General features: G+C 45.3%; 1 protein-coding gene across 1 annotated transcript in view; it reads left to right on the forward strand.

Moving 5' to 3' along the window:
- The first annotated feature begins 636 nt into the window (after positions 1–636).
- The window catches only part of RIN3 (Ras and Rab interactor 3), a 109171-nt gene continuing 96987 nt past the window's right edge, over positions 637–12820 (forward strand). The window contains exon 1 of the mRNA XM_074956141.1: positions 637–915. Within this exon, the coding sequence (XP_074812242.1) occupies positions 869–915 (47 nt within the window). The 5' untranslated portion in view covers positions 637–868. The remainder of the gene's footprint in view (positions 916–12820) is intronic.

Consider the following 12820-nt stretch of genomic DNA (forward strand, 5'->3'; position numbering starts at 1 on the left):
AGTAGAGCTTTTATGTCAAGGACAGTAGTTCTCTTAGCAGCTTCACTGTAATATCAACATCCCTTCATTACCCTTTGCAGGCAGTGGGGACCTGGTTGAAAAGCTGTACTTTATAAATCTCCCCACTGTATTTTCCACTGCATGCATCCGATGAAGTGGCCTGTAGCTCACCAAAGCTTCTGCTCAAACAAATTGGTTAGTCTCTGAGGTGCCACAAGTCCTTCTTTTCTTTTTGCGGATACAGACTAACACGGCTGCTACTCTGAAACCGGTACTTCTCCAGTGCTAGACGCCTCTTTCCCCCAGGTCCTATGTAAACATAAAGGTTTCCAGACTCCATCTGGTTCCAGTTACTCACTCAATACAAATACACCCGCTTTCGGAATTTGTAGAAGGAGACTTACCGCCCTTGCATTGCCTTATAAAATCCTTTGCAAAGCGCTCTGCTGCCCCTGATATACCTGTCGGTCTGCAAAATTGATTTCCCCCTTGCCAGAGATTAACAATTCCGGGCCCTTCTTCCTCATAGTCTGAGCCAAAGTTCACTACTAAAAATGGCTTTATTAACCGCACACCCCCCCCCCTTGACCACCAAGGACTGCCTCTTCCTGAAATCCCCTGTTCGTATAAATACAGGAAGTAGAAAGAAGAGAGGCTAAAAGCGGTTTTCTCTCACTTCAGTACTTAGTCCACTGTCCCCCTGGTACTACTGAGGCAGAAATTGGTATTAAATCGCCTCCACCACCATCTTCCCAGCAATAAACCATCAGGATGCGGCGGCTTCGCCCAGGGATGGGAAGGGATTGCTGTCTGCACAAAGGAGATCTAACGCCATTCTGAAAGAGAAAGTCTCGCACAGTTCGCTGTAATGATGAAAACACCGGCCGAAGCGGAGGGGGCCTGGGGTCTCGCAGGGTAAGTCTCGAACCTTTCGCCACTGCAAGTTTTGAACACGAATTTTGCGTCGCTCGCTGCTTTTTTTGGTTTTTTTGGACAAAGGGCTCGCGGCTCCATTCAGAGGCAGCTGGGGCAGCTGTCAGCCGGGTTCACCCGGGCGCTCTGCCCTTCCTTGAGCGCCCAGGTGCCTATGGAAACGAAACGCGAGGAAGTGATGTGCGGAGCAAAGGCAGGTATTTGGGGAGGGAAGCAAGAGGGTGAGCTGCCGCTGTAAAAAGTGTGCACCGGGGAGTCCCGTGCTTGTGCCAACAGGGCACATCTCTTCCAGCAGACTTGGTCTGAGTTCACCGAAATGCTGAAACAATGAATCAGGGCCCAATTCTGCCACATGCCGCTCACTCCGGCTCTGATCCAGCTTTGCATTTTCGTGCACGCTTAACCGTAAGCACCTGCGCAGGCCCCCGACTCCGGCGAGACGCCAGGCACGGGAAAGTTAGGGCCCCGCTCGGGTGCTTTTCTGGCCGGGCGGCAGCCTGCTCCGCGCCTGGCAGGATCAAGCCCGAAGAGGAGGTAAGCAAGCTGGTCTTCGGATATGGAAGAAGTCCAATTTCAAGGGCCGATTGGCAGCCACCCAAGTATCCGCTCTGTTGAAAAGTCCCCGCTGAAGCTGGGCATTCCTGTTTCCTATGCAAAACAATCAGGGGGAAATGACATAACTGCTGCCCCCTCCGGTTACCCAAAGGGAAACCCATAACGTCCCAGGTATTGTGCGGGCCTCTTATCGGGCTGACACACTCCTTTACTGTTTCCCATCGCCAAAGGCTCCCGGATATCCCGGTGGTGGGGGTGGTAGAAGAATCGGGATCGGGACAGCCAAGGAAGGGCTACAAATACGCTTGCATTATCAAACAGCAGACCCTTGTTCCATTGTGTGACCCGAGAAGCGAGGGGAATTGCCCTTAATGTCACCAACAGTGGCTTGTGGCCAAAGGGATACAAAGATGTGTGTACACGTGGAGAGGAGGTTTGGGGGAACGCTGCTCTTGAAGTATCGCTGTGATTTTAAGCATTGTGGGTATATCCCGGCTCCAGATACTTCAGGCTGGATTATGCAACCTTTATTCACATGGATGAACACTTTTACTCCCACTTAAACTGGTAGATTCATTCATGTAGGGAAGTGATCACTAAGTGAGCAAGGGCTCCACACTCTGGCCCTTAGAGCTGGTTGAATGACTTTTCTTTAACCGTGGTATCTTGCCTTTGCAATATTAAAATGTTTCCCCAATTCATATGAGCAAGGTTTGTTTCCGTTCCAGATTTCACTTTTCATATTACTTCGTTCAACTTAATGCTAAACAATAAAGGACAAGGTTTACACAGTAACAAGATACAAAGCAAATAGACTGGTTATTCAGATGATCAGTGGAGACCCAAAAGGGCAACTTATTAGATGCTGTTGTAAAGGAATAAATATGCACTTTGTAGATATTTCCTGCATCCATGATAGTTAAGGTGCCAGCTATCGAGAAATGAGATGAATTAGGCTCTTTATCTCTTTCTCAGCTCAGCTGAAAGGATCCACGTTTGCATAGCAGAAAGATTTGCTTTCAGTTTAGAGTTTCATGGGGAAGTAAATACAACACACAACAGTGATTTGGAGCGTAATAAAGCTGCTTTCAGGGATAATGCAAAGTGAATGTGTTCCCCTATCTTGTTCAGATACTTGCATTGGTTAGATTTATTAGGAACACATTTGATTTTACTTTTTTTTCAACTGACAGTCTCCCCTTCTTATCAATAAATCCCGACTTGTAGACAGTAACTTCCATATTAGGAAATTCCTGGTATCACTAACTCTTCCGATTTGTCACACAATTCCTGAAGACCTGTAATGTGATATTTATAATATATAATTTGTGGCCTCTTGCCTGACACACTACAGAATTAAGAACTTGTATGTGTGGTGCCCAACTCATTTCCTATTACAACCACATGGAATAGAGCAGGGGTGGGCAACCTTTCAGAAGTGGAGTGCCGAGTCTTCATTTATTCACTCTAATTTAAGGTTTCGCGTGCCAGTAATAATAATCCATGTGATCCATGCTGAGCTGTGCCCCCTTTGGCCCTGTCTGCACCCCTCACTGCCCCAGGCTGGGGCCAGAGGGCCACAGCTGGGGGCGGCTGCAGAGCCCCGGGCCAGCGGCCGGAACCCCAGGCCGGCAGCAGAGCCCCCGGGACCAGTGGCCGTGACCCGGGGCTGGCAGCGGGCTGAGCGGGGCCGGCGGACGGAACCCCGGCTGGCAGGGGGCCGGCAGACAATACCCCAGGCCGGCAGCGGAGCCCCCCCGACTGGTGGGCAGGACCCGGGCAGTGTGAGTGCCACTGAAAATCAGCTCGTGTGCCGCCTTTGGCACGCATGCCATAGGTTGCCTACCCCTGGAATAGAGCATAGAAATCACAAAATGTTTATGGAAAATATTAAAAAGCTGCATTTTACATTTTTCAAAACAACTTTAATATGATGGAAGATGAGTTTCTGGTGAAGGACAGGGACCTGATTTTTAAAATTCTGTGCATAAAGAAATGCATATGCAATTGACCAAACAATCTTCTTAATTGCATATACCAATGCAGTACATGAGTCCGCAGGTGGCTGGCTAAATCCATAGTAGGCCAGTCATATGCAGAACGTCTGTGTACAATTACAGTATCCGTGTGAATATGGAACACACACAAGTGCACTTGCAATTTACAAAGTATCAGTCCCTAGAAATGGCATCAGAATCAGCCCTGTGTAATCTAAATCAGTAAATATGGACATTTTTCCAGAAATGTGAGAGAGATGCTGAAGGGATTACTGGTCCAGAGACTGGATTAATAGGTCCTTAGAGAGATGTCTGGGGAGAAGGGTAGCTAGGAGCTGCATAGCAGCCAACCTAATCAAAGTCTTTAAGAAAGGGATACAGGAGGAACCAGGAAATTATACACCAGTAAATCTGACCTAGAGTCAGGCAAGTTCCTAGGAAAATTAACAAGTGATGAGATCACAAAACATCTGGAGAAATGTGAGCTGATCAAAACTAGGGAGCATGGTTTCATAAAAAGTTACATGCTTTGACTCCAACATCTGGCAAATTTCTGGAGGAGATAATGAAGAGAGCAGACAAGAGCTAAGTGAGAAACATAACGTGCAGTACTTCCATATTAAATCGTCATTTTGGAAAATAGATGGATGGGGACTTGGAATGAGTTATGGAGGTTTTCACTTATGGGTCACCAATCTGCATCCAGTTTAGTTCTCCAGTGACTCAGTTTTCTGTGTGAAATGAATTGATGGTCTCAGTCCACTTCTTCGTGACAATTGGCCCTGGCACAAAACACACCATCACAACCGGCACTAACTTTGTACCCATGTGGCCAAGAACTGAATGATCTGGAAACTGAATTACCTTCATAGTTTCATAGATTTTAAGGTCAGAAGGGACCATTATGATCTTCTAATGTGACTTGCTGCATAACACAGGCCAAAGAACCTCACCCAGTAATTTCTGCATCAAGGCCATAATTTCTGTTTGAGCTATAACTTTTAGAAGGATTGTCTCATCAGGTCAAGTTGAGACACGTTGCAAAGGAGGACTGAAAAAGCCAGCAGTGGTGCTGCCTGGGCTGTGTGTGTTGTGTAATTAAACAAAGATCTAATCTCTAGGACCAATCAGTAGGGCACATCTTACCAGCACTAAAAAACAGAAGTAATATTATGTTAAAAAACCCTCAGCAGTCCTCATTTCACCAGGGTCCTGATCCAAAGCGCACTGAAGTCCATGGAAAGATTCCTATTAACTCCAGTGAGCTTTGGACCAGGCCCAAAGTTCCACTTAGTAAGCTAGTACTCAAGTATCCAACTACCACATGCGATGCATCTTCTCGGAATGGAGAAGGAAGGAACTGGTCTGATGGTTACAGATAAATTGCTATGGTGAAATGTTATAAGTCATGGTGGAGAAAGGGGGCAAGCAAGCAGTGCCTAGATTAATGTTTTCCATTCTGATTGTAAATGACTCATAGCGGTGGTGGGCAACCTGCAGGGACATGCTGGCTGCCACTTCCCGCAGCTCCCATTGGCTGGGAACAGAGAACTGCGGCCACAGGGAGCTGCGGGCGGCTGTGCCTGCAGACAGTCAATGCAAATAAACTCTCTTGCAGCCCGCCAGTGGATTACCCTGATGGGCCGCGTGCGGCCAGCACATTCCTGCAGGTTGCCTACCACTGATTTATAGGAAAGAAAATACCACCACCGAGACTTACGTGTTAGTACGTAAGACCAAACTTAGAAGATTGCTATAAAGATGGAAAGAAGAGATGATATCAAAATAAATCTGCCATGGATGGGTTAAGAGTTTGGACAGGAAATGCCTCATGAAGTTAATTTTAGATAAACACAAAGCATATCTGCACCTGTGTCACTGCAGCTTGTGATCTTATCAGGTGTCACAAGCTAAGCAGGGCTGTCTCTGGTCAGTATTTGGGAAGTGATCCTGAAGGGAGTCCTGCCTCTGACTCAGTGTTGAAGCGATGCCTCAGCATGGTACTAACTAGGAGACCCTGTGAGACTAGATGGTCTGTCTTTGAGAAGATGAACAGAACTGAGCTCCTGATGGCCACTGCGTGGCTCCTGAGGGCCCAGTATTTCTGTTCACAAAATTGGGGGGCATTAACCTAAGCTTCCTGTGCACATTCTAGTTCAACTAATTACATTCTGCTTATTGAAATTTCCACTGCCGAATTAACTAAATATAGCATTCTTCACTTCCTGGCCTAAATTGCTGGGTGCTGTTTAACAGTTTTTGTGCTCCACCCAGAAGTCAGGCAATGGTGGGTGAAATAATGTGTGTGTGTGTGTGTACGTATACTGATATTACATGTATGTGGAATCTTTAGTGGTGTAGTGTGAGATAAAGCTTTAATCAGCATGAGTTTCAGATGGTGGCATTATTCTTCAGTGTGCATTATTCATCATGCCATTGTGCATTTTGTGTTGATACATGCCAGGTATTTTACAGAAAATCTATTTTATATAGTTTTTACCTATTATATAGAAACTTTGTTTGTGTCCCTCGACTAGTAAAGCCAGGTGGCTTAGTTTCCCAGAATCCAATCATAAAGATGTTGAGGGAGCCATAAAGATCTCTTAAAAACTACCTGAAATATATACATCAAGATGTCTCTCTTTTAAGGTCTTAATATCTGAAGACTACCCATTGGAAAGTGGGGAATGTCCACTTTCCAATGGCACAGCATTTCCCATTTAGATTTCTAGAGAATGGTGAGTTATTGGACCTGAACCTGAAACTAAAACTAAATATTGTCCAATCTCAGCTTTGGACTAGGGCAGTCAATTAATCGCAGTTAACTCATGCAATTAGCGCAAAACAAATGAACTAGATTTAAAAAAATAGTCGCGATTAATTGCAGTCCTGAACAGGTGTTTTCACGGCACTGTTATAGCCAGTGTTGCAAGATATTTATGTGCCAGATATGCAAAACATTCGAATGCCCTTTCATGTTTCGACCACCATTCCAGAGGACATACTTCCATGCTGATGATGCTCATTAAAAAAATAATGCATTAAGTAAGTTTGCGATTAAACTCCTTGGGGGAGAATGGTATGTCTCCTGCTCCATGGTTTTACCTGCATTCTGCTACCTATTTCATGTTATGGCAGTCTCGGATAATAACCCAGCATACGTTGTTCAATTTAAGAACACTTTCACTGCAGATTTGACAAAACGCAAAGAAGGTACCAATATAAGATTTCTAAAGATAGCCACAGCACTTGACCCAAGGTTTACAAATCTGAAGTGTCTTCCAAAATCTGAGAGGGAAAAGGTGTGGAATATGCTGTCAGAATTATTAAAAGAGCAACGCTCCAATGCAGAAACTACAGAACCCGAAGCACCAAAAAAAGAAAATCTGCCTTCTGTTGGTGGCATCTAACTCAGATGATGCAAATGAAGGTGTGTCACTCTGCACTGCTTTGGATCGTTATCAAGCAGAACCCGCCTGTTCTCACTTTCAGGCAGGGCCGGCTCAAGATTTTTTGCCACCTCAAGCAAAAAATTTGCCACTCCGAGAGCGCAACTGCCCAAGCAACAACAAAAAAAAAAGGCTGGCGGGAATGCCGCCCCTGGAATTGTGCTGCCCCAATCACGTGCTTGCTTTGCTGGTGTCTAGAGCCGGTCCTGCTTTCAGGTAACCTTGTAAATAAGAAGCAGGTAGCAGTATCTCCCGTAAATGTAAACAAACTTGTTTGTCTTAGTGATTGGCTGAACAAGAAGTAGGACTGAGTGGACTTGTAGGCTCTAAAGTTTTACATTGTTTTGTTTTTGAGTGCAGTTATATTAAAAAAAATCTATATTTTTAAATGGCACTTTCACGATAAAGAGATTGCGCTACAGTACCTGTATGAGGTGAATTGAAAACCACTATTTCTTTGATCTTTTTTACAGTGCAAATATTTGTAATCAAAAATAAGTGAGCACTGTACACGTTGTATTCTGTGTTATAATTGAAATCAATCTATTTGAAAATTGTAGAAAAACATCCACAATATTTATAATAAATTTATAATAAATAATTCAAATAATAATTGGTATTCGGCTATTGTTTAATAGTGCAATTAAAACTGCAATTAATCATGACTATATTTTTAATCTCACAATTAATTGTGATTTTTATTTAATCATTTGACAGCCCTACTTTGGACCAATGTAATTTTGGAAGTGGAGAGAGGAGGAATTCTGGGTGTGGGGGGCAGGAGGAACTATTTCTCTGGCCGGCTAGTTAAAAAGAAAAGGCAGCTCTTTGAACCTGCTCTGGGATTTGGAATGTTAAACTAAATCCTGGTGCAGATGGATCAGTGGGGAGAATGTAAGTGAGGTCATCAAAGGTGCATGATGTATGTAGTTTATCACAATTCCACAATTTATCATGTAGATATCACCTTCATGTAGGGAGGTGTGTGCGTCTGTTTGTGTAGCACTTTGTGAGCCTTGATGGATGACTGGTACTGTGGAAATTTAGATTTAGGAGAAAATATATATTTAGCAAGAATCCTCTAAGCCACCTTGGGCAATTAGGAGTCACTTCCATGAAATCCCTAGTGCAAGGTAGTGTTGCAGTCAAAAAATAAATTGCCCCAAGTCAGCAGTAATGATTCTATTATTTTCAGGGATGTTTAGATCAGAGTTAGTATGCTGTACCCAATGTGGGGCACCAGGAAAAAGGACATTGAAGAACTAGCACAGGTCCAGAGGAAGGACTGAGACAGGAATAATTAGGACACTCAGAGGTCAATCCATTGAGAAAATACAGTTAAGATCCAATATGCCTGAAGTTTTTAAGATGCTAAAGGAGCCAATGCAAAGACATAGATTTGCCTTTTGAATGCTCATGGACCAAAACCAAGAACACAGACAATGGAAAAAGAAAATATATGCATGTAAAGGAGTGAGCTTCAGGGTTATTGGAAGCAATCAATCCAGAGACATGTTAAAACAAATGAAACAGGTACTACAATAGAGGTTTCAGGGAGAGGGGTATGGTCTGAGCATTGGTCTGAGAACCAGGAACTCATCAATTCTAATCCTAACGCTGACACTAACTCCCTATCTGATATTGGAGAAGTCATTTAAGCCAACATTTTCAAACTTGGGTAACTAAAGTTAGGTACTCACAGTTAATTCCATGGTTAGGGCCAGATTCTCTCCTGGACCAAGATCTTCTTGGTGCAGGGAGGAGCAGGAACTAGAGCAAGCCAGTTTCTTCTCCCTGACTGTGCAATCACAGCACCTCTGGCCCCTGCCCCTAGGCACTAATTTAACTTACCATAGCTGACAAAGGGCCCTACAGGACCACATTCCAGATGAGAATTTGCAGCATGCCATCCACCTCCTCCTTCTCCCACCCTACCCGCTTACTGGGGGCTGACCGGGGGATGGTTGATATAGGAGATGTCTCTATCAGCTTTATACCTGCAGAGGGATTTCTCTTTAGAGCAGGTGTGGCCAGATTCCAGCCATTTTGTGGCACCCAGGTTTAAGGGGAAGGGGCCTTGTCCTCCTGTATGCTGCACATTGGAGAGCTTTTTATGGTACTGAAGTACAAATAAATAATAGACCCCTACATAAGTGGGGTGATTTTCAGCAACAGTAAATACCTCTGAAAATCAGTTCCCCTTATTTAGGTGCTGTTTGATCTTAGCCTCTTTGTACCTCCCTTGTCCCAAATGTAAATAAAAATGGGATACCGACATCCAAAGAGCATTGTGAGGGTTCATTCAAGTTCAGAAAGAGCTTAGAAGATGAGGAGTGCTAAGCAATATTGTTGTTTAAAATGATACCTTGAACAAGCAGAGTCTCCTTCGTGCAGCAGTTCCTTCCATTAGATTCTCAGGTGCCATATACACTAGTTAATCAGCAAGACCCATAGTGGAGATTCTGTTAACCTGCAATTCAATCTCTATTTTAGAACACACCAGTAATTCACTTCTGCGGGAGTATCAGGTGTTCATCCCCCACCGCTGTGGCACCTCCTTGTGGTCATGTCTGGGGAATAGCTCTCGACTAGCCTGATGCCCACTCGGGTCTTGTGTGGGGTAGACACCCCATGACATACCTTCGGGGTAAGGATGCCTTCTCTCCTGGATTCAGAGTAACAGCCGTGTTAGTCTGTATTCACAAAAAGAAAAGGAGTACTTGTGGCACCTTAGAGACTAACCAATTTATTTGAGCATAAGCTTTCGTAAGTTGGTTAGTCTCTAAGGTGCCACAAGTACTCCTTTTCTTTCTCCCCTGGAGTTGCCAAAGCTGGCCCCCAGGTCATCTCGCTCTTGCTCCAGGTCACCTACCATGAGAAAAGCAGTCCACTCTTCTCCTCCATGGTATCCTGAAACTTTTCTATCTAGAATTCTAAGTCTTGTGATGCCACTTCCAAGGCTTGCTCTGCAGGTACTAACTTCTCTGGTAGCTTTTGCCCTTGCTCCACAGACTCTCCCCACACCCTTTCTCTAAGGGTCCACTGTATTTTGGTTTCCCTCCATCTTTGTCCCTGTATCCTTTAACTTTATCTGTAAGAGACTCTGTCTTTCAGTTTCTTCTCCCCCTCTGTCTTCACACCCCCCTTCTCTACTGCAGCCGTGCCCATGCTGTGGTCCACTAACCTTTTCTTCGGGCTCTTAGTTGGGATGCTGCCTTTCCCTGAGCTACAGTTCTATTGTTTGTAATGGCAATGCCCCTTCACATGTCCTCGCTCCCCACAGGAAAAACAGATGCTGGCCATCCCCCCGGCCCCTGCTATCTCAACAGGTTGGATGCCCTGGATTTTCCTGCATTCCCTCCTTTAGGGTAGGACTTCTTATCTCTGTACTGGCAGGGGCACTCTCTTCTAAGGCGTAACATTGCCTTGGCCGAACTTCTGGCCTCCTGGCCCCAGAACTTCCTTTCCACTCCTGACCCCTAAGGCCCCTGCTCGTGTCCTGCAGGATCCTGAATAAATATTCCTGCTCCTCTGCCAACTTCACCGACTAACCCTGTAAGTACACCTGTGCCTCCCATTGTCTCTGCTGCTTTTCCACGCCCTGTCTGAGTACAGTCTGGATCCCGCTCTGCTGTTTATTGGTCGCCTTCAGCGAGAGCAGTAACTCTGGGGTCCACTTGGGGAGGGCGCACTTGCCTTCAGCAAAGCACACAGCAGCTCCATTGTCCCTTCACTTCTTCTCTACTACAGCCTCTCCCACTCCACTTGTATTGGGGTGATCGTCTGCCTGAAATTTGACAGGGAGCTCCCTACTGACTGCTGTGGCGCCTCCTTGTGGCCACAGCTGGGGAATAGCCCTCGACCGGTCTGATGTCCATTCAGGCCTTGTGGCATGTAGACACCCCTTCACAAGGAGCTTTGATGTAAAGGTGATGAGATCAAGACACCTCTGTTTGTTTTCTCAGTTTCTTTCCTGCAAGATGGAGGGGTGAGGAGTGTGTTGGACAACAATCAGTTTTTTCCTTCCTGGGTAGTTTTTGGCCAATATGTTTGGTTTGGAAGGGATTTGAGCCTCCTTTATCGTGTATTTTAACACGTAAAAAATGTTCAGCCGCTGATGTCTGAATTGCCTTTTAATGCAGCTGGACATATGAGAACATGGCTACTAAAATTTGAGGCACAGCTGGTAATTGGGGGACTTAATATGTTGGATTTGCCAAACCAAAGCATACTGACTTCCTTAGAATGCTGGTGAGGAAGAACCAGACTAGCAGCTGTGCTACTGGAACCTATAGGGTGTGGCAGAAAGCCCATGAAAGTTAGTGGAATGACTCCCATTGACTTCCGTGCACTTTGCCAGAAGCTAGGACTGGACGACAGGGGATGGATCACGCAATAATTGCCCTGTTCTGTTCATTCCCTCTGAAGCATCTGGCACTGGCCATTATCGGAAGACAGGATACTGGGCTAGATGGACCATGGGTCTGACCCAGTATGGACGTTCTTATGTTCTTGTGAATTCTGCAGGCCTGGTTCAGGAGTCTAGCTCCAGAGCAAGGAGGATCAAAGTGTCTTCAGTCTCCCAGAGCTTTGAGCACCTGTATGAATGAATGGGATAGAGAGAGAGTGAGGGAATGTGCAGTAGTAGTCTACAGTACAGATTTAGCCCCTCTCAGAGCTGAAATTTCAGCAAAAGCAGAAATACACTGTGACTCTGAACAGGAAGCTGCTTTTACTACCTAACTTTTCATGACGTCATAGGAAACTGTGGTTTTTATAAGCTAGTGAAGTAATTTTATAGACTTTGAAATAAAGACAAAAGTAGTAAGAGGTCTTTGAGTTAATAGCCTTTTAAAACAGAGGTGTCTGTAGACAAAAATAGATTAAGGGCCTGATTCTGTAAGATTAATGATGTGCATTTATAGAGCACTTTCCATCCTGAAGGCTCCCAAAGCACTCCATGAACATATGAACACAGCACTGTTTACATGCAGCCACCTCTGGGGTGGAGAGCAACAACCAAGTGTTACATAGCATGCTGTACAAGTCTGAGGAGAAGAAAGTTTGATTAAAGACACAGGGGAAAAACCATGTGGCATTTATTTTTTAGACAGGAGAATCAAGACTTTGTCCATCAAACCCTATCCAGACCCTACATGCATACGTTGTAGATTGCATCTTCCTCTGACAGCTGTGCCAAGTTGCAACTTTCAGGGTTGAAACCTCAGGAGGGAGGGTAGGTAGTTTAAGCTCAACTTTTGCACTATTAAACCACCCCGTAGTACTTGGGGACACATAGACCATGCAAAGATGGTTGGGAAATCTACTAGCCAGTGAGAGAGACAGGCAACAATGCTGTAACATATGCTGAGTGGCTGGCCCATATCAGCTGACTGGCTCATAGGGCTGGGGCTGTGGGGCTATAAAATTGCAGTGTAGACATTCAGGCTCAGACTGGAGTCTGGTGCTGGGACCCCAGGGGCGGGAGGGTCCCAGAGCCCAGTCTCCAGGCTCCAGCCTGAGTCCAGATGTCTAAACTGCAATTTTATAGCCTCAAAGCCAGAGCCCCACAAGCCTGAGTCAGCTGACATGGGCCAGCCACAGGCGTTTGAGTGCAGTGTAGCCATACCTGAGTTGCTAAGGAAGGCACTTACTACTATCCTCTAATTTTTGCATAGAGCCTAATTTCCTGCCTATCTCCCCTCACAGAATCGTGCTGGGCAGCACAGATGCTACCTAAAAAAAACTGAGAACACTTGAAACCAATGGGCCGGATCCTTCCCTCACTTAGACAATGATTCAGCGGAACACTTATGCACCTGCCTATTTATAACTGCCTCATTGAATTGGAGCCTTACACTGGTTCGAATCCAGAGTCGCTCTGCT

This window comes from Natator depressus, chromosome 6, assembly GCF_965152275.1.
Source record: "Natator depressus isolate rNatDep1 chromosome 6, rNatDep2.hap1, whole genome shotgun sequence".
Lineage (NCBI taxonomy): Eukaryota > Metazoa > Chordata > Testudines > Cheloniidae > Natator > Natator depressus.